Below are 26,702 nucleotides of genomic sequence, written 5' to 3' on the forward strand. Positions count from 1 at the left end.
TTGGACTGTTTTCGTCGTGTGATGGACGGCGATGTCCCTAGCGTTCGCCTGGATGAGGCAGTCTTCCAGGTACACATGGATCCTTGTAGACGTAGCTGCGCCGCCACCGGGGCCAGGCACTTAGTGAACACTTGTGGCGCAGACCTCAACCTGCAGGGAAGGCCCTTGAACTGGTAATGTCCTTGAACCACGAAGCGTAGGTGCTTGAGGTGCCCGTTGCAATGGTGCTCCCGGAGGCAGTGGACTCGTGGTACTTGGCCTTAAGCTGGGCCCCCCGCAGGAGGGGCGCCCTCAAGACCGCTCAGCTTTCTTCTCTGAATGCTGCCGAGACTCACCCAGAGCAGGGGCCTTGCCATGCAGCCCCTCGTTGAGGCGCTTGCATCGGTCGGCCTGCGTGCGCGGCACCATCTCCCGACAAGCCACGCAGTCGTACTCCACATGCTTCTGGTCCGAATGCAGGCAGTAGAGGCACAGGGAATGTCCACCATCCGAAAAGATGTTCCGTAGGTTGCAGCCACGGCAAACTTTGGAGGCGCCGAGTCCTTCTCTTCAGCCATCTCCACACGGTGTAGGCCTCACACGAAGAAAATCTGCCCTTGAGGGGCGCTGAAGAATCTGAAAACGTGTCCCCGTTAAATCGGAAGGTTGATCGGTGGAGCTTGAGGCTCGATTGACCGAAAAAAAAAGCAGAACTCAAAACAAAAAATAAATTGCAAAGTGCAGTAAAAGCTCAAGAGCTATAGCATGAGGACTTCTAACACTTGAACGTGCAGTAAATATCCTAAAATGGCTGCCAGAGGAGGGGCTTAAGTTTGAGGGCAGTCATTGGCTGGGGGCAGTATGACCCAGAGACCAGTGATTGGTTGGTAGGAGAGTTCAGAAGTGAAACAAACTGATTTTTTCTTTACGGAGGATTCCCAGCCTGACAACTGGGAATATTCATGAGCATGTGAATACATGCCAGGCGGCATGCTGGAGGACTGTTCCTTCGAGTCTATGGCTCCATCTAATTGCACTGGCTTCTTCATTGTTGCAGTCTGTCAGCCTTGTGATGTGTTGGGCCATATTTGCACACAATCTCGGCTTGTGATATTGCTTCTCCACTGTACTTGATCAGCCCATCTGCCAGGCACATCACTGTGGTGCCCTGCCATTTGACTAACTGCCCAAGGAAACATATGGTCCTTTTAGACACTGGCGGTATTTTGTATTGCCATTGCATAACGCTGGGTCTAGATCAACGCTCCTCAACTGCACGCTGTGTGCCTGGAATGTGCCCTTTATCCCCTGTAGTGCAAGATGTACCAAGCATTATGCCTCTAATTGGGACTGGATGTGGAACTAAAACCTTAGGAGCTTCTGATGTGTGCGGGATAAGTGCACACAACATCTTTCATTGGTTTCCTTCCTGCAATGCGCATATCTGAGTACCAGCTATCCAATGTTTCTACATTCTGGACGTAAGAAATAGTGTCAAAGTCCAAACCCTTCTATAAATCATACCTCTCCAGTTTCATTCATCTAAGAAAATGTGCAGGGGTGGCGAGGTCGAGAATGGGCCTCCAGCCCCCGGTCTTTGACGAGAAAGTACCTAGAGTACACCGGAGCCCCGGAACCTCTTTGGGACGAGCTCTATCGCACCTTTCCGTAGCATGGCCGCCACCTCCAGTAATAGCAGAGGGACGTGGTTTTCCTGCCAGGCCACCAGTGGTATTTGGGGACACGTCCATTGAAATTCCAGGGTGTCTGGACGAGAGTGTCCAGCACCCAACGGTTGGTGGAGATAGTCTTCCACACATCAACAAAGTTTGCCAGCCAGCCTCCCATCGGGGTGCACGGGTGGGGGGCCCAATGCCATGGCCGGTTCAATCCTGCTTGGACGTTGACGGGTCGCCTTGGGGACCCTGGCAACAACAAAGTCCACCTCCAAAGGTCTTGGAGCAGCCTCCGTTGGTCTCCTGAGCCAAAGAGCAGAAGGATTGGCAGTAAGAAGAGGAACCCCTGCCAAACCCCTTGAAGCATCCTTGGGACTCGTCGCCTGAGGTCCGAAAGGACGACTTCCGTTGCTGAAGAGTGCCCAAAGCACGCAGTCTCAGTGTCTGATTTTATGGCTTGGAGAGAATCATCCAGTCTTGCCGAACAAATTTTCCCCGGAGGGCCCATCGGGCACCTTCGACTGAACGTCTTGCCAAAAGTTGGTGGCCTTGAGCCAGCCACAACGAAGGCATACGCTGTTGCCCATTTGGCAGAACCCGCATCAGTGATGTCTGGCCACCCTGATTGCATGGTCCGATGCCACCTCGCCTTCCTGCAGACTAACGTTTCCAACCTCTTGTCATCGGGAAGCAAGTCCAGGTTGGGAGCGATCTTGAACCACAACTCCCGGTCGCAGTGAGCAACGATGGTGAGGGCGTTGGCGGCCTTGATGGTAGTCGTTGCAGAATAGATGACCCGTCCCATGGCATCCAACTTCTTGCCCTGACTGTCCAGTGGGGTGGTAGCCACCGAGGCCGAGCCACCCGAGGACTTCTTCCTGGCCACCATGGACACTACAGAATCTGGAAAAGGCTGGGCCTGTAAGCATTTGGGCGTGGAGTCTGGCACCCTGTACTTCCGAGGCGATATCCTTGGAGCTGTGGAAGGGTTCTTTGTGAGCGCCAAATTCTCATCTCAAATGTCATCCAGGGATGGGAGAGAGGATGGCCTTCCTCTTCGCCTCTATGCGCTGGTATAAGAAGCCCTCCTCCTCTGGAGCGAGCTGAAAAAGATCTGACTCTGGAGATGGAGTGGAACAAGCAAATCTCATCCAGCGGCGAAGATCTGGGCGGCGGAGACAGGAGGTACCCTTGTCCGCTGTCCGTGCCAGTCGCTGTGTCCAGGTAAGGCTCATCTTGGAGGGGTGAGAGGGTGAAGGGAGCACCCTCTTCTTGGCTGGGGGTTCCCCCATGGGGGTGTCATCAGACGCTGGCGCTGCAGGCGGGGCCACTGGCGCAATGGGCATCCTTGTCTGGATCTCCAACACCAGCATATGCAGAGCCGAAAGGATGCCCACTGAGGTCTCTAGGAGGTACCAGAGGCAGGGCTGGCAGCTGATGTGCAGGCGGAATAGGCCGTAGGGGCACTGGCTGGGAGCCCAGGTCATCGTCACCTTGCTGCTCTCCCTGCACTGTGTCCTTGCTGTGGTCACCTTTGTTGCCGCCTTCGTCGGTGCACTCGTCGTAGGGCCCGCTTCCTAAATTTCCCTCCTCCTGGATGGTTTGCAGACCGGTGAACTCCTCAGATGAGCTATCTGTACCCTGGATGGCCAATAGACCCCCTCCCCCCTCTTTGCTTCCAGCAGGAAAGGTCTCGGGGAGATGACAGGCATCTTCTCCAGGGTCTTCTGTGGGCCGGAACGCAGTCTCCCTCCTGGGAGGAAGCAACACCATGGCCTTAGGGGGTCACATTGTGCAGGGCAGTCTCAGTGGTCTTTGCCAGAGACGACACCCCCACGATGGAAGGCTGGGCCTTAAGTGGGTGCATCTGGGCCAGAGCATTGTCCTACTTGGCCTTAGGGGGAGGGTCTGAGCCCCGCTCCCCCTTGACTTGTCCGGTGGGACGGACTTGGGCCTCTCAAGCTTGCCCAGATGTCTGACTTTCTCTGGGCCAAAGATCCTGAGCGTTGACTGAGGCTGGAGATGAACGCGCCTGGCTGCCGAGGAGCCCGTCTCCCGGTGGGAGTGGACTTGCAGTGCTTACCCTTCTTTTGGACCCCCCACCCCACAGGCGGAGCGCCCTCAAAGGACATAAAAGCCTGCTCAGACTTCCTGGAAGCTGGAGAGGTATGCTGCTGGGACCCACTCAGAGCAAGAGCCTTGGCCTGAAGCCATGCTGCCTGTGCCAATCCCTCATCGTGCGAGGGGCCATCTCCTGGCAAAACGCACAATCCACTTTGTGCGTCGTGTACAGGCAGTAGTGTCACTCTGAATGCTGGTCGTCAGCAAAGACATTCCACAAGCCGGAGCAAATCCTGAACAGGGGAGTTGAATTCTTTTCCTCCAACATGGTCCACTCTGCGTAGGCCTGAGAATCTTCTGAAGCCTCCATGAAGAAACTTGGCGAAATCTGCCCTTGAGGGGCGCTGAAGAATCCGAAAAATGGGTCCCAGTTAATCGGAAGGTTAATCGATGGAGCACAAGGCCCGATCGACCGAAAGAGTAAACGTCAAAAACGCAGTAAAAGCTCGAGAGCTAAGCACGAGGACTCCCAACACTTGAACGTGCGGTAAAAATCTGAAGATGGCTGGTAGAGGGCAGTCATTGGCTGGGGGCAGTATGACCCAGATACCAGTGATTGGTTGTTAGGAGCAAGACAGTTCAGAAATGAAACTGATTTTTATTTCTTTACCGAGGATTCCCAGCCTGACAGGGAATATGCAAGAGTATGTGAATCTATGCCAGACCCCATGCTGGAGAATAGTGCTCTCTGAAAACCCACTTACACTAGTGGAGGAGATCCAGAAAACAGAACCATAACTAAACAATGTTCAGAGAACTGAACAGCAATTAACCAAATCTGTCAGTATACAGGCTGAAGAGCCTGGTCCTGTGTCAATAGAGCATAATTTAAGATTAGGCCGTCTCTCACACAGCCGAGACACCTTGTAAAAAGACTAAGACTCACTGAACCCCCCAGAAGCTCCACTTACACAAGTGGAGGTGGTTCAGCCAAGTGACAAGTGCTTCCTGTCCCTAACCCAGCGGTTAAACTCTGCAATTGGTTCAGTGTCCCAAGAGAAAAACCTCTTGGCCTGAAAAACTCAAAACTTTTTTTTTTTTTTTAGAAAGACGACGACCAAGATTAGCTCTTCCCCTAGCCCTCCTGTAACCCCCAAATAGGAAAAATGGGTAGGGTTTCTCCGAGGCCTAGAATCTCCAATTCTGGAGACGGTTCAATATATAAGTTAAGTCCCATTTTAAAAAGGGAAAAAAATACGCAAATGCACCCACAAATCGAAATGGGAGCCTAAACCAAGCCCACCCACTAGATCTCCAAAAAGGAGACCTGAGGCCTAACCTGCTTCTGCCTGAGGTGGATAGGCATCATATGAAGTCTAGGGTCTCCAGTTCGGGAAACTCCTCTATTAGGAACTTTTACAGAGCGTCCTGTTATAAAGCCAGTACTAGGTTCAGGAGACGCAACACATCCTCAAGGTCTGTTAAAGCAAGCTCCTTTTCTAAACGAACACAATTTCCAAGAAACACTAGTGTGGCCTATAGCTCACCAAGACTTGGACTAAAAACATACAAGTACGAGTAGTCAAAAAAGATGCGGCCTGACTATAGTTTGTCTCACCAACTACAACAAATGACTCACCCAAAAGTGAGTTAGATCCTCCTATTTTCTAAGGCAGCTGTAATATACTTTTGTACCACAGCACCTTTTGTGCAGTGATGCTGTGAGCCCTTTGGATTTTATTGAACTTTCCTTGCGAGTACTACTGTTCAAGAGTAGAGGTATACTTATTATTTCTACATGTTCTATTGTGAGATCAGCACACCCCACCTTATGTGGAGTGGTGAGGGGTTACACCATCTCCTTTTTCACTGGACCTGTAGCGTTTGTAACAGTGACAAGCATACCTGACTGGCTGGTGACAGTGGGAAAGTTCCACCGAAGTGAGTTTTCATTTTACCCCAGGCTGTGTTTCACAGCCCCAGTAATGCACATCAGGGTCACCATGGACCCTAAATGGTGGCTGTATTCTTTTCACCATTTATTTTGCAATTTTAAAGCGCTCACAAAGCTCGTGGGCATCGAGGTGCTGTTACAGGAATAGGTCTTGTGTGCTTGTCCTTTCTTGGTCCATCTGCCGTCCTGGGTAGGGGAGGTCCTGGTTGGCCTGGTCTTCAGCAGGAATCCTCTGTGAAGCCTGCCAAGGATCCAAAATGTGTGAAGACCGGAAACTAGGGAGTCTGAAACTCTGCAGTTAGAGTTCTTGCATGCCTGCCTGGAAACAGTTACAACTGGGAGACTGGCCGTCCTGAAAGTTATATCTGTGGTATTGGTGATGGAATATGTTACTTAGATCTTAGATGTAACTTGTTCTCCGGTCTGGCATGGATTCACATGCTCATGAGTATTCCCAGTCAGGCCAGGAATCCTCAGTAAAGAAAAAAATCAGTTTCACTTCTGAACTGTCTTTCTCCTAAAAACCAAACATTGGTCTCTGGGTCATACTGCCCCCAGCCAATGACTACCCTCTACCTAAGCCCTTCTGGCAGCCATTTTCAGATTTGGTAGCACGTAAAATGGCAGTAGGACCAAGAGAAGAGCCGCAGAGCGGTAGGCAGGAGGATTCGCATGTGAATCCATGCCAGACCCATGCTGGAGAACACCAGTTATAGGTACGTAACTTGTTCCTTCTCCAGCATGGGGTCTGGAATGGATTCACATGCTCATGAAGAATACATAGCAGTAAACACATGCACAACCATGGGAGGTGGTAAGGCTCAACATAAAACCTCAACATTAAGTATCTTACCTGCTCACCTTCAAGCGAACAGGTTGCGCAGCACTGCTTGTCTGGACTCCTCCCTGGATTCCTTGTCGACACAGAACTTCGTGAAGGTGCGCGTCGACCTCCACGTAGCACCCCTGCAGATGTCCAGCAGGGGCACACCAGACAGGAATGCTGTAGTTGCAGCAATCGCTCTTGTCGAATGGGCTCCGACGGCCAGGCAATGGTCGTTTTGCCAACCAGTGACAATGGGTGATGCACCCAGAGAGCCACCTGGAAATGGAAGCCTTGGAGAGGGCCTTCCCATGTTTCACAGGGCCAAAGTTCACAAACAGCTGTGACGTCTTCCGGAAACTTTGTGCGGTCTACGTAGAACTTCAGCGCTCTAGCCACATCCAGCGAGTGCCAAGTCCTTTCAGCCGGCAACGGGAAGAAAACGGGTAACTCCAAGTGCTCGTTGAGATGAAAGTGCAACAGCACCTTGGGCATGAAGGATGGACGAGTCTGTAGCACCACCCTTGTTTCATGAAATGTTAAGTACAGTGGTTTACAGGAGAGGGCAAGGATCTCTCTGAATCATCGTGTGGAGGTGATTGCTGCCAGTAACACTCTTCCACGATAAGAATTTCAGTGGCGCCGAATGCATAGGCTTGAATGGTGGCCTCGAGCCTAGTCAGTAACACATTGCGCTCCAATGTCGGGGCCTTCACCGGGGGGGGGCGCGAACGGAACAGTCTTTTGATGAACTCCTTGACCAGGTGATGTGACCATAACAACGAGCGTCCCGGAGTCCTGGTGTAGTGGGAGATAGCCGCCAGATGGACCTTAATAGCATGCGCCAGTCCTGCATTGGCCAGCGACGGCAAATACGGCAGCGCCTGCGGAGCCGTAATCTGTAGAGGATCGATCTGTGCACAGCATCAGACGGCAAACCTCTTACACTTCTATTCGTAGCATTTCAGTCCGCCGAAGTCTAGCCCTGCATGAGCCAGGCCTGCAAGTTCAGCGATCCTGGGTCATGGTGCAGAATCACGCCGCCTTCCCTGGCGAGAAGATCTGCAGCCAACGGCAGCACAACTGGACGGGACACTGACAAGTCCAGAAGGTCCAGGTTCCATATCGGTCTCAGCCACGCCAGTGCGACAAGGATCATCCTGAACCGGGAACGTCCAAGTGGATTGACTAGACGCAGAAGCAACAGCGCAAACGCATACAGGAACAGGCTGTCGCAGGGGAAGGAGAATGTGTCCCCTATGCTCCCCGGCTGGGGAAACCTGCTGGCAAACCTCGGCACTTTATGTTCGCCGCCGTCGCAAATAGATCGATGAGGATTGCCCCATCGTTTGAGCAGAAGATCCACTTGGTCCTGCCAAAGCTCCCACTAGTGGCAGGAGCGCAGCTCCCTGATGAGCGAGTTGGCGATGGTGTTCTTCACTCCTACCAGATGAAACGAGAGGAGAAACATCCCCTGAGCAACGACCCAGTGCCATAGGTCCTGCACCTCTCTGGAGAGCACTGGGGATCTGGTGCCCCCCGCCCCCTACCCTTGCGTCCGGATGTAGAACGTGGTGGTATTCTCCGTGAAGACCTCCATCACCTTGCCCTTGAGGGACTTGAGGGCCCAAGACACTGCCCGTAGCTCCAGCACGTTGATATGCAACAACTTCTTCGGCAGCCACAGGACTCTTGCGTGGAGACTTCTGGTGTGGGCGCCCCATCCCTCCAGGGAGGCATCAGTCATGACCGTCTGATAAGGTGGGGTCTGGAAGTCTTTGTCCGCCGACAGACCCGAACTCCCCACCACCGTATTGCTAGACGGAAACTCAGAGAAATCTTGTCCTTCGAGCTTCCAGTTACCTGAATCCAACGGGCGCCGAAGAACTCTTGCAGAGAGCTCATCCGTAGTCTGCACAGCCGAATGAGGTAAATGCATGACGACATGCCGAGAACGGACTATGTACCTCACCCTTGCGATCTTCAGGGGCAACAGCCGTTGTACCTTGCCCAGGATGGCCGCAATCCTCTCCTCCGGAGACCCCAGGCATGACACTGTTGAGTCGAGACCCCAGAAACAGTAAGTCTTGTGATGTACCCAAGCAAGATTTCACATAGTTCACTGAGAACCCCTGCTCTGTCAGCAGCTGGACAGTTTCTGCCGTGTACGCGACAGCGATCTCAGTCGATTTCGCTCCGATAAACCAGTCGTCCAGGTAGGGGTAAACGTGGATCCCACATAGATGCAGCCGCGCCGCCACTGGTGCCAGGAACTTGATGAAATCGCTTGGTACTGACATCAATCCGAAGGGAAGGGCCTTGAACCGATAGTGTTGCCCTTGAACCACAAAGCGCAGAAACGTCTGGTGTCCCTTGTGAATGGGGATGTGAAAGTAGGCCTCCTCCAAGTCCAGTGACTATAGGAAATCCCCTTCTTCCAGCTGTCCTAGCACGTGCTGAAGGGTGACCATCCGAAACGTCTGGGATCTGATGTACTTGTTCAGACGAGAGGTCCAGGATGGTCCTCCAACCGCCAGTCTTCTTGACGAGGAAGTACCGAGAGTAAACCCCTGAGGCTCTTTGGAACGAGCTCTATCACGCCCCTCTTCAGCATGGCCCACACCTCCAACAGAAGCTGAGGGATGTGGTTTTCCAGCCTGGCCATGGGTGGTATGCAAGGACACGGAATTCCAGGGTGTGCCCGTGGGCCAGAGCGTCCAGCACCCAACTGTTGGTGAAGATGGACTTCCACACGCTGACGAAGTTTGCCAGCCGGCCTCCCACCTGGGTGCGCGGGTGGGGGCCAGACATGGCTGGTTTAATATTGCTTTGCCGTTGAGGTGCCGCCTTGGGGTCCTTTGCGACAACAGCGACCACATCCAGACTTGCAGCGGCCACTGTAGGACTCCTGGGCGGAAAAGTGGTATGGTTGACGGTAGGACACTAAACGTCCACCGAAACCCTTGAAGGAACCTTGGGACTTACCGCCGGAGGTCAGAAAAGACTGCCGTCGCTGTTGAAGCGTTCCCAAGGGACGAGCCATCTCGGTATCCGCCTTGATGGCCTGAAGGGACTCTTCAACGGTTTTTCCGAACAAATTATCTATGTAGAAGGGCATGTCCAATATCCTCGACTGCACTTCCTGGTGAAAGTTGGTGCCCTTCAACCATCCTAGCCAAAGGCAAACTCTGTTGCCCCATTTGACGAAATCCTGTGTCGGCAATGTCCGATGCTACCTCACCCTCCTGCAGGATCTCCAACACTTCCGCTATCTCTCGTCATCAGGGAGGAAGTCCAGGAGAGGAGCCTTAAACCAGAGCCCCATGTCGTAGCGCGCTGCGAGGGCTTTTGTCTAGCTTCTTCCCCTCGCTGTCCGGGGAGAGTCTGGCACCCTGTACTTCTTTTCGTAACAGTCAGGGCTGAGGAGGAGTTCTTCATAAGAGACAGTCCCTCGTCCCAAATGTCGTCCAACAGAGGAATTCACAGCACAGTCTTACTCTTCGCCTCGCAGCGTTGGTACAGGAAACCCTCCTTTTCCTCTGGAGTCAGTTGAAATAGGTCCGAGGCCCTCGAGATCATGGCATGGAACAAGCCCATCTCGTCGGGCAGTGAGGCTCAGGACGGAGGAGACGAGAGGTCCTCCAACCCACCGTCCGTGCCAGTCGCCGGGTCCGTATCCTCCCTCAGGGAGGGACAGGTGACAAGGTTGTGGAGGGTGAACTCTCCTCTTCTTGGTCAGGGGTGCGCCTGATGGTCCTGGTGACGAGGGATCCTCCGATGCAGCAGGGTCTTTATCCAGAGGGAGAGGCATCGTCGCCCGAATCTGAGCACAAGGTGTGAAGTGCCTGGAGCATGTCCACCAAGATGTCTGCTGGGGGGTGAAGTGGTTGCTGAGGTGGCCGAGGTGGAAGCGACAGCAGCAGTGGTGTCGGGTTCTCCAAGTCCTCGATGCTCTGCTCCTCCTCGGTCTCGTCGCCACTCTCGACGCCTCCCTCGTCAGGGTCCTTCCCCTCCACAAATTTCTTCTCCAAGATGGTCTGGAGAGTAGAGCGCTCAGAGGATGTCTGCCCTGCAGGACTACTGCACTCCCCCCTCCCCTTTTTGACTAGGGGAGACCGTTTCAGCGGAGATGGTGGGCATCACCTTCTCTGGTGTCTTCGCAATGGGCTGAAACGACGATTCGCTCATGGCAGGCAGGGAAACTCGCCTTGGGGACCGCACCCTGCAAACCCGCATCTAGGGCCTTCGCTAGGGACAACACTCCTTCGATGGAAGGCTTCGGTGGGTGAATCTGGGCCTGCACAACCTTGGTCGAGCTAGGGGCCTTCACCTTGGGAGGGTCAGTGCCCTGCTCCCTCTTCGCCTTCTCAGATTGTCCCGCCTGGGGCTTCTCCTTCCGACTTGCTCTTCTTCTCCGACCCGGAACAGAGGCATCAAGTCTTCCTTCTCCGCCATCTCCATCCAGAGTAGGCCTTGAAGAAGCTTCTGGAATCCTCTAAGAAGAAAATCGATGAAGAGTCGCCCTTGAGGGGCGCTGAAGAATCCGCAACCGGGTCTGCATTCGTCGGAAGATGGATCAATGGAGCTCGAGGCTCGATTGACCGGAAAAATAAAGAAAAAAACAAAAAAAAAAAGCAAAATCTAGTAGAAGCTCGAGAGCTATATAGCACAAGGACTCCCAACACGTGAACGTGCTGTAAAAATCTGAATATGGCTGCCAGAGATGGGGCTTAGGTAGTAGGCAGTATGACAGACCAGTGATTGGTTGTTAGGAGGAAGAGTTCAGAAGTGAAACTGATTTCTTTACCGAGGATTCCCAGGCCGACGACGGGGAATATTCATGAGCATGTGAATCCATGACAGACCCCATGCTGGAGAACAACAAGTTACTTCTTACCTTGTAACGTTCTTTCGATGGGATGTTCCTCTGACCTATTCCTCATCTTTGATAATTCGTCTCCAGCTTGCAGGACTCGGACATTTTTTTCTCAGTAGAGGGCACTGCGCGTCGACGTCCGCCGAGTCAATGTCGCTCGACAGCCACCGTATCTGCGCTGACGTCACCATGCCCATAAATAGCCACGCGCAGCGTCTGTTGCTCAGTTCCGTTTTGTAGCATAAGATAAGTCATGCCTGACTTGGTTATTGACCTTGAAGGAGCGCAAGCTGCAACCACAAGGGAAGTATTACTGCGGGGATGGATGGGAGGGCCGATGAGTAATACGGAGGAACAACCCATCGAAAGAACGTTACAAGGTAAGAAGTAACTTGTTCTTCGAAGGGATTGTGTCCTCAGACGTATTCCTCATCTTTGATAGACTCCCACAGCAGTGGCATGTAATTGGAGGTGGGAGTAATAATGTCATGTATCCCTTTTAGGACTGTACCGAATGTAATACGGCTTTGCCAAATCTGGTCTCTTGACTAGTGGCGGAATCCAGGTTGTAAAATTTTCTGCATGTATGTGCGGACGACCATGTGGCAGCCGCACATGTGTCTCGGACCGGTACCCCTCTTTGGAGGGCCGAAGAGGTTGCGATACCCTTGGTTGAATGAGCCCTAAGATTTTGGGGTGGCTCTTTCCCTGTCAGTTTGTAACATTCCAGAATGGCCAAAATGATCCACCTGGAAATGGTCTGTTTTGTTATGGGTATTCCCAACTTGTGACCGGAGTATCCTACAAACAGTTGGTCTGCTTGCCTAATCCTAGCCAGTCTGCTGATGTAAAAGCTCAGAGCTCGCCTTGGGTCCAGCCTATGTAGCCTTTCTTCCTCTTTCCCCAGATGGGGAGGAGGGTAGAACGAAGGTAAGGTAATTTTCTGAGTGATGTGAAATTCAGAAACCACCTTTGGGAGGAAATTAGGCTTCACCTGTACGACAACTTTGTCCTTATGGAAAATTGTATGGGGGGGGAGGGGGTTTACAAGAGAGCTTGTAATTCGCTCACCCTCCTAGCAGATGTTAGTGCTACCAATGGACCGTTTTAAGTGAGAAATCTCAGCGAACAAGAGTGGAGTGGTTCGAATGGATTACCCATTAGGAAGTTTAAGACTAAATTTAAGTACCATAAGGGAACTTGGAATGGTCTTGGCGGATAAACATTAGTTAATCCCTTGAGAAATTGTATTACTAGAGGTAGTTTCAAATACAATGGTTCCTCCACAGTGCGCTTGAAGATTGAAAGCGCTGCGTGATAGCCTTTTACAATGCCAACTTGAAGGCCTGAGTTTGCCAGGTAGAGTAGAAACGATAACACCGTTGGTGTACCACATGAAAAAGGGTCGATATTCCCTTCTCTACACCAGCTGCAAAATTTGTTCCAACGGCAGCGGTATAAAGACTTTGTTGCTGGCCTTCTGGCCGAAAGCAACACTTCCATGTCGTCATCAGGGAGGTCCCAATCCTTGTACATCACCCTTTCAGAAACCAAGCGTGAAGGTTGAGAGTTCTGATGTCTGGATGAGAACCTGACCTCCCTTCTGTGAGAAGATTCTCTTTGAGTGGAAGGCGTATTGGAGGACAGATGGACATATCTAGAAGGTCCGGGTACCACGTTCTCCTGTCCCAGTCCGGAGCAATTAGGATCATGGTTTTCCGGAATCTTCTCAACCTCCTGATCATTTGAGGAATAACAGGAACTGGTGGAAACGTGTAAAGGAGTGGGAACTCCCAGTCAACTACGAACACGTCCCCTAGAGCTCCTCTCGGGGGAAATTCCCTTGAACAGAACAGATCGCACTTCCTGTTGGTGCTGGTGGCGAACAGATCCACCCGAGGGGTTCCCCAAAGGGCGAAGATCTCTTGAATGACTTCCTGAGCTAGCTCCCACTCGTGGGAGAGTGTGCTCTGCCTGCTCAGAGCATCCGCTGTCAAGTTCTTCTCTCCGGCTAGGTGGACTGCCGAGAGAGTTTCCTTCCTGAATTGCCCAAAACCAGAGCTGCATTGCCTCTCTGCACAGTGGCAGTGACCCTACACCTCTTTAATAGAGGTAGTGCATGGCCACCGTGTTGTCCATTATCGGGACATTTCTCCCCTGTACTGATGGCAGGAAAGCTTTCAGCGCTAGTCTGATCGCTCGCAGCTCTAATAGGTTGATGTGTAGTCTGGCCTCCGATGGAGACCAACGACCGCTGATGGTCAAGTCGTTGGCATGGGCTCCCCGCCCCATGAGCGAGACGTCTGACTACTGTTATCTCCGGCCATGGTTGCCAAAACAGTTCTCCTTTCAAGATGTCAAGATGTTCTCTGAATAGGCCCACCATAGAATGTTGTGAGCTACCTTGTCCGGAAGAGATCTGTCATTCTCCGAGAATTGCGACCACTGAGTTCAGTGCCCACTGACGAGATCTCATTCTCAGGCGAGCCTCTGGCACAAGGAAGATGCACGATGCTATGAGGCCTAGCAACCTCAAAAAGTCGAAGGCTGGGAGACGTTGGGCATTTTGGAAGTTGACCATCTGCAGAATATCTTAAGCCCTCACCTGTGGTGGCGAGGCTTTTCCCAGGGAAGTGTCCAGGACCGCCCCAATGAACTGGAGTCTGTGATGGTATCATCTGTGACTTCTTTAAATTGTGGCAGAAACCCAGTTTGTTAAGGAAGTGGTAAACAATCTAGCTGGATATGAGCTTGTTCCGAAGATACAGCCCTGATCAGCCAATCGTCCAGGTAGGGGTAGACGTGGATCCCTTCCCTCCTTAACGACTTGCAGCCACAAGCGACATTAGTTTGGGGAAGACCCTTGGGGCGGAGGTCAGCCCAAATGGCAGAACTCGAAATTGATAATGAGTCGCCAATTGCGAACCTTTGAGATGGATTGGCACATGGAAATAAGCATCCTGAAGGTCCAGAGATACCAGCCAGTCCTGGAACTGGAGGGCCTGATGGATCTGAGAGAGAGTTGCCATCTTGAACTTGTCCTTCCTGAGGAACATGTTCAATTCTTGTAAGTCCAGGATGGGTCTCAGTCCTCCGTCCTTCTTTGGTATGAGAAAGTAGGGGGGAGTACCAGCCCTTGTTCCTGTCCGCTACAGGTAACGGTTCTATGGCACCTTTCTCTAGCAGGTCTATAGTTTTCTGCAAGAGGAGTGGATCTGGAACTTTTAGAGAGCTGTGCCCCGGTGGATGACTGAGGGATGTGTAGAAAGGGTAGGCAGTAACCCTGGGCCTCTGTCTCCAATGCCCAAGCATTGGACGTTATAGCCTGCCATTCTGTCAGATGGTGAGTTAACCTGCCCCCTACAGGTGTTGTGTGGAAAGACCTCAGAGTGGTTTGGGGGCGGCTGATGCAGATGCCAAGGGTAAAGAGGCACCTGCTGCGGCTTTAGTACTTTTGACCCGTCCACCTCGGGTGGATCTCCTTTGGCCTCTGAGCCGGCTGTCCTCTGCCTTTCCCGAATGCGGAATAGCGAAAGGACTTTCCTCTCCCAGAGGTTCCTGAGGGGCGAAAAGGAGTTTGGCGGATTGCAGCTCCTAAAGATTTTGCCGCTGCTTTAGATGTCTGCAACTTTTCCAGACTGTCATCAGCCTTTTTACTCAATAAAAAAAGCCGTCAAAGGGCATATTCCAAAATCTGGCCAGTACATCTGGAGCAAAGCCAGACTTCGCAACCACGCATGCCTGCGGATTGTCGTACTTGCCGCCATGGCCCTGCTGATATTGTCAGCAGAATCGATGCCAGTTTGAAGAGACTTGCACATGGCATCTTTAATAATGTTAAGGAAACCTTTCCGCTCCTTCGGGTATGAAGTCAGCCGCTGATGAAGCACACTCCCACAGTGTGCGACTGAACCTGGCAAGCGTACAGGTGGCGATGGACTTAAACGCCATACTACAAGCAGAAAAGACTTTCTTTGCCATAGAATCGTACCTTTTGTCATCTCTATCCTGTGGGACAGTAGGGTAAGCAGATCTGCTGCTTGATGAAGTTGCTGCTTGAACCACCAGGCTCTCTGGAGTCGGGTGTTTATTCAGGGTCAGGCGCAGCTACCCTATACTTGGCTGACAATCTTTTATTGACTGCCGGGATAAACTCAGGAGTTTCCCAATTAGATGAATTCTTCCTTTGCAAGGCTGCATGGAAGGGAACCACAGGATCCTCCTGTGGACCTTTGTCCAGTATGTCTGTCAGGTCATCCTGTTGAAAAACAGGTGAAGGCGCAGACCAACCCATAAATTCAATCCTTGCCATCACGGTTTTATAGGGTGTTTCGGCATGTTCCCCTGGGTCTGGTTTGACAAATTCCACTTCTGGGGAAGTGTCCAGCCCACTTGCCTCATGTAATGATTCTTGTAGGTCTTTCAACCTTCTCTCCTTAGAGGTAAAATCCTCTAAAACAGGTAGTGTGGTCCTTTGCAACCCTAAGGTTTCCTGGTCAGAATCCTCCCCCTTCTTCATAGATTGACGATAATCCGGGGTACTCCGACCTAGGAAATGGTGTAAAACCCATTTCTAAGGCAGAAGGTGCCAAACTCTTCATTATTGGGCGAGAAAACGTCGATGTCGTAGACGCCGATGTGACAGGCTTCGAAAGGCGCCGAGAAAACTGGAAGAGGCCTCGAAGAACTCGAGAGGTTCGGGATCCTACTCGAGGATGTCGACTGTCTCGGCGTCGTGCCGGAGGCTCTTGTATCAATGTTGGCTGTGAAGTAGCCGTGGTTTTCTCTTTTATCGGCGTCAATTCGATCGACGTGTCGAAGAACCCTTCGACAACAGCGTCGATGGCACCGATCCATGCGTCGAAGGGGTCTTTGCCGACGAAAACGGTGCCTTCTTACCCGATGGCCCGTGGCACCCTCGGGTGGACTCTCACCGGGTGCAGCGTTTCAATTTTTTGGGTTTTTCACCTGGGGTTTCACCCTCAGCTGTTTGAGGAAGGGAGAGGGCGGGGGGAGGGGGGTTTCGAGGCCACTTTCTCGAAGAAGCTTAGCATTTCTTCCTGAATTCCTCCCACTCAGCCTGAGAGCTGTGTTTTGTGGGGCAGGAGACCCTTTCTGGGGAAAAAGATGACGAGGAAGGGGATCTTCAACGTCTCTTCTTGGAGTGTCTCGATCACGACGAATGGTGGGAGCTACTTCGATACCTAGAATGGGAATGCTTTCGACGGCGAGGATACAAATGCCTCTGCGAACAAACTTTCGAGGAGGTTTTGACTGACTTGCCTCTCTCGAGTTTCCCCTTGCGCTCCATCAAGGCTTTCACCATCATGGACATGCAGTCCTCACACTTCGAACAATGGTGCTCGACTCCCAAGCACCACAAGCAGATCCTGTGAGGATCTGTTAGACATTTTATCGCAGTCTCGACATTTTTATAAGCCAGACCGCGGCGTCGTCGGTTCCAATGAAGAAGCCATTGAGAACGACTAGGTATTCGAGTAAATATAAGGTTTATCTGACTGAACTGAGCAATGATATTCCGAGGCCCCACGAAGTGTGGAAAAACGGAACTGAGCAACGGACGCCGCGCATGGCTGTTTATGGGCATGGTGACGTCGGCGCCGATATGGTGGCTGTCGAAGGACATCGACTCGGCGGACATCCACGCGGAGCGGCCTCTGAGAAAATCTTTGAGGACAGCAAGCTGGAGACGAATTTTCAAAGGTAAGGAATACGTCGGAGGACACAATCCCTTCGAAGGTGGTTATAGAGAGGGCCTGATCTCCCCCACTCGTGCAGAGTGGATGGCCATGAGAAAATTGTTTTCCACGACACAAACTTGAATGATGCAGAATGCATAGGCTCGAATGGTGGACCCATGAGCCTAGTAAGCACCACATTGAGCTCCCACGTCGGAGCCTTCACCAGCGGGAAAGAACCGAATAGTCCCTTGACGAATTTCTTAACCAATCGGTGCAACCACAAGGGTGGTCGTCCTGGTGGACCTAGTCTAGCGGGAGATGAACCTTGAAGTGTGGGCCATTCCTGATTTGGCCAAAGACAGCAAATATGGAAGTATGAGGGACCTTGATCCTCAAAGGGTCGATCTTCTGGAAACGGCACCAAATAGCAAATCTCTTCCACTGGAGCCAGTAGCATTTCAAATTAGACGATGCTCTAGCCTTGACGAGAACTTCCTTGCAGTCCACCGGGAGGTCGTAGCCACCGAATTCTAGCGCTGCAGTAGTCAGGCCTTCAGGTTCAGAGACCGTGGATTGTGGTGAAGAATGGTGCCCCCCTTCCCTGGCGAGAAGATCCACGACCACTGGCAGCTTGACTGGTGGCGACGCAGTAATGCTGCGAAGGACCAGGAACCAGATCTGCCTCAGCCACAGCGGTGCAGCGAATCATTGAACACCGGCACTGTTTGAGTTGACTTATGACTCAAAGTAACAGCTGCAACGGAGCAAACGCATATAGAAAGGACTTCCCAAGGGAATGAGAATGCATCCTCCATGCTCCCCTGCTGGCAAACGTCTGACGCTTGGTGTTAGTCGCTGTTGCAAACAAATCAATCTGGGGTTTGCCCTATCTCAGTAACAGATTCTCCACTAGGTCCTGCCGAAGCTCCCACTCATGGCAAGAGCAAAGCTCCCTGCCCAGAGAGTCGGTGACTGTTCTTTACTCCTGCCAGATTAAACTGGATGAGGCACATCCCCTGGCCGACAGCCCAATGCCATAGGTCCTGCCCCTCTGGAGGGCACCGGTGGTCCTTGTGCCCAGTTTCCTGATATAAAACATTATGGTGGCATTGTCTGAAGACCCGCACCACCTTACCTTTGAGGGACGGCAGGAGCGATTTGAGGGCCCAAAACACTGCCCGTAGCTCCAGAATGTTGATGTGCAACAATTTCTCCGGCAGCCACAGGCCTCTGGTGTGAAGACTTCCGGTGTGGGCTCCCCATCCCTCCAGGGAAGCCTCCGTCGTTAGCCTCCTGGTGTGCTTGGGCCTGCAAATCCCCCCCCTCTGATCAGAGGACAGCGCACCACCATTCCGCCCAACGGAATCGCTCGTAAAAAGTGATCTTGTCCTGGAAGCTTCCGGACACTTGTTTCCAATGGGTGTCGAGGAACTCCAGCAGTGGGCGCATCCTTACCATGCAGAGTAGGATGAGGTAAATGCATGACATCCCCTGCAGAGCCTTGACTGCCCTCACTGTGGCAAACTCCAGAGCGAGCAGCTGTTGCACCTTGCCCAGGATAGCCGCTACGCTCTCCTCCGACAGGGACGCCAGGCATGATCCTGTTTTGAGATGGGATCCCAGGAATAGCACGTCCTGTGCGATGGAGTCAAGCAGGACTTTGCATATTTCACCAAGAACCCCAGATCCGTCAGTAGGCGGACGGTCCTTGCTGTGTGGCTGACGGTGATGCTGTGAGCTGGCCCAGATGAGCCAGTCGTCCAAGTAAGGGTACTCCAGCTCCCGCCGTATGAGGACTGCAGATGGACCCCTCCACCGATCCATTGGAGCTGCCCATTACACAAGAGTTGTGCTAGCAGATCAAGGGCACATCCTGCTAGGGACTATGTACCTAGGACAAATTTCCCGGGCTAGCAAGGCTACTCACGTTCGCCTATGATTCTGTTTCTGAAGTCAGAAGCGGCTTCTGGACATTTGATCTCCTCTTGTAAAAAATACTTCGAGCTTTACCTGCATACAGCTCTATTTTAAAAAGGGAGACCTGCTAACACTTGGCCCCAGAAGAAGGTTGATATTCAATCAAGCCACAATGTCAGTGGTCATGCCCCCACCTGGGTCTTCACGAGCTAGTACCATATGAACTTTATTAAGATCTAGACGTTAACCAGTTTTCTTGGTTATCCCTCAAACGCCAGGCTTTAGTAGACCTCACTTTCAGGTCTCAACTCTACACACAGTGGTCGAATATACCAGACTGGAAACCTGGCACCCAGCCACTAGACCTATAAACTCTAATTCACACTTCTAGGTTGAATTGCCTGTAGTGCTAACCCCACGTAGAAAACACCAGGTGTGCAAGGTGTATTTGCATTATGTGAACTTTTCTACACACAATGTTAAATTAATTTTGTATAAAATGTTGCATTTGAAATACTAAGTTGCAATGGATATACGATGCAAAGAGCACCCGAAAAATTGTTAATTATTGCCTAGGTTGTGACTGATATGAAGTACTATCTAGTCAGGTCTTTCCTAAAGTAAAGTCTATGCCCCCGCTTCTTCTTACTGTTGATTCTATGTATTTTTCACAGATTGGGTTGTAAATACGATAGAAGCTTTTTTTGTAATGAGCCAAACTTGCCTTAGCCATAAAAATACAAAAAACGACATGTCTAGCCAAATAAAGGCAGCTGTAGATACATCTCGGTGGTCGGATGGTTCTTTTCCCAGTGACACAAAACTCGAAAGTTGGTTTTCTGGACGTCTGAAGGTTAAAATAAGTATTGCAAGAATTTGTTGCATCAACGATGTTTTGAGGAAAGGACAAACCGCCTGTATGCACCGTGCAAGACACGGATGTCTTGAAGTCACAGATGCACAGCCACCGGCGCCAGGCACTTGAAGACTCTTGGCACAGACTTCAGTCCGAAGGGAAGGGGCTTGAATTGGTAGTGCTTCCCTTGGACGACAATGCCCAGAAACTTTGTGTCCATTGTGAATGGGGGTGTGGAAGTATGCATCAGATTCTTTGACTGGAGCCTCGTCGCCCTCGTCACAGGGCGTGACCCCAACATTTCCCTAGTCGTCACCGACCTCCTGGATGGTCTGGAGAGAGAAGAGTTCCTCATCCTCCACAGAGGAGATACCCACGCCCTGGAGGACTTCACTGCCCCTCCACCCCACTTTTGTTTGCATCCACAAGGGAAAGTCTCCAGAAGATGCCAGTCATCTCCCGAGGTGTTGTCGATGGGTTGGATTCCGATTCCCTCCTCGTGGGAGGGAAATTCTTGCCTTGGCGAGGGTTGCTACCACCACCTTGATGGAGGGAGCAGTCTTTGTCTGGTGTACCTGGGCCTTCACGGTCAGGCCAGGACCCTTGTCCTGCTTGGCCTCTGATCACTCCAGGCACCTTCTCCTGCTTGGCCTTCTCCTTCAGGTCCCCTTGCCCCCCCCCCCCCCCCCCCATCGAGGCTAGGCCATATGCCATACCCTGCTTGGACTTATCCTTGGCATTTTCCGGACCCACCTTCAGCTTGCCCGGGTGATCAGACTTCCTCTTGGGTGACGATCCGGAGTGTTGGCTGGAGATGGATGCAGCAGGAGAAGCCAAACGCGCCCTGTCCGCTGTCGAGCTCGCTGCAACGGCACTACCGGCAGAAGTGGTCTGGTGGTGCTTAGCCTTTTGTTGGACCCCCGCGGGAGGGGTGGCCTCAAAGGACTAAAAGCCCACTCAGCTTTCCTGGCCTTTTCCTGGGATCCACCCAGCATAGAGGCCTTGGTCTGCAGCCACCCATTCAGTCGCCTACGCCAATCCTTCAAAGTGTAAGGCGTGAATTCATGACAGAATGCACAAGCTTCCTCCTTGTACGGGTACAGGCAGTAAAGGCACTGACCAGGTTTGTCCTCTGAAAACATTCCGTTGGCCGCAGTCAGAGCAGATCCTGAAGAGAGCGGGACAACTCCTCGACCGACATGGTCCACGTGGCGTAGGCCTGAATAATCTTCTGGAAGCCTCCACAAAGAAACTTGGCGAAATCTGCCCTTGAGGGGTGTTGAAAAATCCGAAAAACGGGTCCCCCTGTATCGGAAGGATGATCGAAGAAGCACAAGGCTCGATTAACTGAAAGAGTAAAAAGCGGAAAATAGTAAAAGCTCGAGAGCTAAGCACGAGGACTCCCAACACTTAAACGTGCGGTAAAAATCTGAAGATGGCTACCAGAGGGGATTAAGTAAAGGACAGTCATTGGCTGGGGGCAGTATGACCCAGAGCTCAGCGATTGGTTAGGACAAACTGTTTCTTTTACCAAGGATTTTCAGCCTGACTGGGAATATTCATGAGCATGTAAATCCATACCAGAACCATGCTTGAGAACTAGAGCCTAAAATCCTGACCCTATGGAAGACAGGGGGCAGGGGGGGGGGAACACAGCAAAGTAGACTTACCCCCAGGCTCACTTTTCCAGAACTGACAGTTGGATGTTCCAGATTACATGCAAGTGTTGTCTAGACGGAAGCTTTGTTCCACAAGATTTAGCTTCGGTCAGTTGCGGTGCAGAGAAATCTGCTGACAGCTTTCATCTGAAGAGGCAAACTAAAGTGAAGACTTCTGGGAGACAGTCCAGGGACAGCCCTGATCCAACAAAGATCACCATGGTCAGGCTATCGTACAGTGGTCAAAAAAGAGGAGCAGTCCCAGCACAGCTTCCTTTGGAGTGAGGGGGTGGAAATGCAGGAGACTTGTGGCACAACCATTCAGGCTGGTATCAAGCCCAAGCACACATTGTTAAGGATCTGAATAATTCAAAACAGGCAGTCGCTATCCAATCATGGATAACGCTGGTCATCACATATGCCCAGCAACTAAAGCCTCAGTTTCCACCAGGAAAGGGATTTCCATAGAGGCACTGACTCGGAAGGTGGCCAAATAAAACTAAAACCTTATGGAACGGTAATCTTCGGGTGCCAACAACTTTTAGTAGCCATTTGTAGTAAAGTGCATGACTAACACAAAACTGGTGCAAATAACCCACCTCCCACCAGCTTCTCTTATGTACTTTGTTAAAGTAACCAAGTTGCCATTAAATAAAAATGAGTATCGAAACTGCAATTCCTTTATGATAATGTGTGCAATTGTTACAAGAAAAACAGTCTCAATACTGACAGTCCTAGGGACTGTCAGTTTGACCATAAGAGTGACCAAACTATATAGGGGATGTAAAGCAGAAGGCTTACCTTACCTCAGAAAAGAAAGGACAGGGTTCAAAACAAGCAAACAAAGGATGTCCCATCGATATTTAAGGAGGGATAGGTGCAAAAAACATCTGCCCTAAAAGCAACAAATTGGAAATGTCCAACCCCAATAAAGCCTTAGAAGGGGTTTCAACCTGCAGTTCTGGACCAACTTCCATGATTCCCTCACTATTGGCTGTGCCAACTAGGGATGATGCAGACTTGTAGCCCAGAATATAGAGCGACAAAGGTTGCAGAATCCTGCCTTATATACATCTGGTCTGTTGCTGGAAGACAAGGGCCACAGCTCAATGCACATTATGGAATTCAGAAATAACTTGGGTTGGTAGCCAGAACATTCTAGGATGAGCCAAATAATTTTAAGGGAGCGGGGTTCTAAAAATACACTTTTGAAAAATTCTTACCAGTGTTCAAATCCACACCAATGAGCTGACCGGATTCCATATATTCAGTCTGAATTTTCACCAAAGTCTCTTGAGGATCATATCCAGAGTTCTGAGCAAGAACCTATGACACAAAAGCTTTACAAGTTAACAAATGCAAGTTGCATGCAACTGGTTTAAGACTTTAAAACATTCACACTTTAGACAAGCATACCACAGTAGGCAACCATAGCGATGGAAGTGAGCTTTACAAAACTGCAAATGGAACATAAATCCTGTTTAAAATAGCGTAATTGCTTTAATCTTTAGCCTTGGTTCATGTAAGGTAGATTCTTTTAATTGTTGCACCATAGCTCCACCTGGGAGACCCCAGCACTTTTTGCTTGACTCCTGGATTTTCTTGTCTTTTCTCCTGAGTAGGAGCCTTCAACATTACCTTTTGCTCTGACTAAGGGAACCCTTGTTCATGATTTGGTTTACTTTATGGAGTAGTGCTTTCCTGCATCTTTCCTAAGGCATCTGTAATTTAATTTTGCAGCAAACACCTTTTGTGCAGTGTCGCTGGGAGCACTTTCGGCTTCTTATTTTCTTTGCAAAAAAATAAATTAAAAAGATGTTCCACGGATAGGTGGATACTTTCTAGTTGAGTGTCCAGCAACTTTGGGATCTTGAAAATGATCTGGGTGTTGTCCGTGTAGTTATAGCAGTTAAGGTTATACTAAAGAATTGAGTGCCAGGAGGGGACCAAGGTAGAGCTTGGAGGGGACAGGGAACCTTTGGGAACAGGGGGAGAAGCACAATTGGCAAGCCGTCGGAAAGGAAGGAGATCCATCTTAGAGCAGAGTCTGAAACCTAGAGTGGAGTCAAGAGTGGCGTGGTCAATGGTGTCAAAGGCTCTAAGCAATAATTGATGTAGTAACACTGAGACTACACAACTCTTGTCCTCTTGGTATTCGGTAACGCACCTTTTGGTATAGGCCTGTACTACACAAGTTGGTAGAGTACCTGAGCAGCCAAGCTTATCTCAAGAGGGGCATGTGTGAGCTGTAGGTATGAAATTCACAAATACAAGTAGCCAAGTAACTTATCCAATCTAACTTTTTTTTAAAAAAAGCTTTCTTTAAAAAGGGGCAACTTATGTAAGGAACAAGTTCTTAACTTTTGTTCTCTAGCATGGGTCTGGCATGAATTCACATGCTCATGAAGAGGCCAGTGCAAGTAGATGGAGCCATAGACTCGAAGGAACAGTCCTCCAGCATGCCGTTTGGCATGGATTCACATGCTCATGAATATTCGGTCAGGCTGGTAATCCTCAGTAAATGAGAACGGTCTTGCTCCTACAAACCAATCGTAGAGCTCTGGGTCATACTGCCTCCAGCCAATGACTGCCATCTACCCAAGCCACTCTGATGGCAGCCATCTTCAGATTTAGTAGCACGTAAAGTGGCAGTAACACCATGAAAAGAGCAGCAGACGGGATGGTTTGCATGTCAATCCATGCCAGAGCCATGCAGCAGAAGAACAAATTACTTACCAACTGGTAACGTTCTTTCGACTGGATGTTCCTCCAACGTATTCCACATCTTTGACATGCAATGTCCACAGCTGCACGCTTCGGAAACTTTTCAGCAGAGATCGGGTCAATGTCCCTGGAAGGCCTCAGTTGTGGGCAACAACGGATGTTATAAATAGGACGCACGGTGCCCGTAGCCTCAGTTTAAGTTTTTTCCCTCAGAATGTGTTGCACCAATGCAATGCCTGTTTGACTGCACATAGCCTTGCAGAAATGTAAGCTGCAATCGCATAGGAAATTCTCCAGAGGGGCAGGCTGGGAGGGCGATATGGAATACGCTGGAGGAACATCCAGTCGAAAGAACGTTACTAGTTGGTAAGTAAACTTGTTCTTCGATTCAATGGTGTCCTCCAACGAATTCCACATCTTTGAGACTCCCAAAGCAGTACCAGAAAATGGAGGGAAATAGAGTACCCAATCAGATGGCAGAATAAAGAACCGCCTTACCAAAGGCAATATCCTGACCATGGATCGTATCCAGGGAGTAAGGTTTAACAAAAGGTGTGGAGCGAAGCCCATGTAGCGGCATCACAAATGTTCCGTTGGCAGTAGCCACGCCCCTAGTGGAATGAGCTTACAACCCTTCAGGAGGGTCCTTACCCGCCAATCGGTAACACTCCGTAATGGTGACGATAATCCACCTGGACAAGGTCCGTTTGTTAACAGCCTGGCCGAATCGGTGTCCAGCATATCCTACAAAGAATTGATCGTCCACTCTGACCCTGGACATCATAAATGTAAAAGCTCAGAGCTCTCCTAGTATCCAACCGATAAGAATCACTCCTCTGCCTTACCAGGATGAGGAGGATAGAACTAAGGCAGAACCACCTTCCGACTCAAATGAAATTCAGAAAAAACCTTAGGAAGAAAGAACGAACTCCATCTACTACCCCGTCCTTGTGAAACACAGTAAAGGGTGGCTTAGAGGAAAATGCCTGCAACTCACTCTGCAAGCGGAAGTAATTGCAACCAAGAACACAGTCTTAAAGGACATTAATCGCAAAGGACAAGAGTGCAAAGGTTCAAACGGAGCACCCATGAAAAATTGCAAAACCAAATTCAAATTCCAAACCGGCACCTGGAAAGGAGATGGTGGGAATACATTAGTCAGTATTAGTAGAGCGCTTAAATATAGACAGCGCCGCTAGGGAACCCTCAATGGTACCAACTTGAAGGCCCCTGTGGGCCAAAGAAAGTAAGACAAAACCATAGGAATGGAGCACTGAAAAGGATCAACATTGTGTCCTCTGCACCAGTCGCAGAACTCACGCCAACGATACAGAGATTGTTGCCGGCCTCCTGGCCGAAAGAAACACCTCCATCACGTCATCCAGGAGGTCCCAATCCTTATATCCCATCCTTTCAGATACCAAGCGTAAAGGTTGAGAGTCTTGACCTCTGGGTGGAGACTGACCTCCCTCGCGGGAGCAGATCTCTCGGTAGGGAAGACGGCGTTGAGGGCAAATGGACATTTCTAGAAGTCTGGGTACCACACTCTCCTGGCCCAATCCGGAGCAATGAGGATCATGTGAGAACCGAACCTCCGTAACACTTGAGGAATGACTGGACGAAACACGTACAGCAGTGGAAGTGACATATCCACTACGAACGTGTCTAAGGCTCCTCGGAGGAAATTCCCCTGAGCAGAATCTTTCGCACTTCCGGTTGGCACTGGTGGCGAATAGATCCACTTGCAGGGTTCCCCAAAGGCCAAATCTCCTGAAGGACTTCCTGAGCCAACTTTCACTCGTGAGAGACTGCTCTGCCTGCACAGAGCGTCCACTGCCACATATTCTTCTCTGGCCAGATGAACTGCCGAGATCGAAATTCCCTGCTGGATGGCCCAGAACCAGAGCTTCATTGCCTCTCTGCACAACGGGAGTTACCCTACCCCACTGCCCCCTTTGTTGAGGTAATGCAGGGCCACTGTGTTGTCCGTCATGATCAGAATACTCTTCCACCGCACAGACGGCAGAAAAGCCTTCAGGCATAGCCTTATGGCCCTCAGCTCTAACAGGTTGATATGGAGTTTCGACTCCGGAGACCAACGACCGCAGGCGGTCAAGTCGTCTGCATGAGCGCCCCATCTTGTGAGGGAAGCATCCGTCACTACAGTCACCTCCGGCCATGGTTGCCAAAACGCTCCCCCTTCATCAAGTTCCCTTCGTTGGCCCACCACAGAAGATCCTGGGAGAGAGTGGAATCTGAACAGGATCCGACATCTTGCCCAAGAACTGCGACCACTGCATCTTGAGGACCCATTGCAGGGATCTCAGCCTGGCCTCTGGCACCAGAAAAATGCAGGATGCCATGAGGCCGAGCAACCTTAAGAATTTGAAAGCAGGGAGACTGGGCATGTTGAAACTACCATCTGCACAATGTGATGAGCCCCCCCCCCCCCCCCCCCCCCCCCCAAGGACATATC

At 50.9% G+C, this 26,702-nt stretch overlaps 1 protein-coding gene across 1 annotated transcript in view; it reads right to left on the bottom strand.

Annotated features, from left to right (window-relative positions):
- Nucleotides 1–26,702, bottom strand: part of CCT6A (chaperonin containing TCP1 subunit 6A) — a 391,452-nt gene that overhangs the window by 90,809 nt on the left and 273,941 nt on the right. Inside the window, exon 12 of the mRNA XM_069614878.1 lies at nucleotides 22,726–22,828. Within this exon, the coding sequence (XP_069470979.1) occupies nucleotides 22,726–22,828 (103 nt within the window). The remainder of the gene's footprint in view (nucleotides 1–22,725; nucleotides 22,829–26,702) is intronic.

Source organism: Ambystoma mexicanum, chromosome 9 (genome assembly GCF_040938575.1).
Source record: "Ambystoma mexicanum isolate Mex_15411 chromosome 9, UKY_AmexF1_1, whole genome shotgun sequence".
NCBI classification, from domain to species: domain Eukaryota; kingdom Metazoa; phylum Chordata; class Amphibia; order Caudata; family Ambystomatidae; genus Ambystoma; species Ambystoma mexicanum.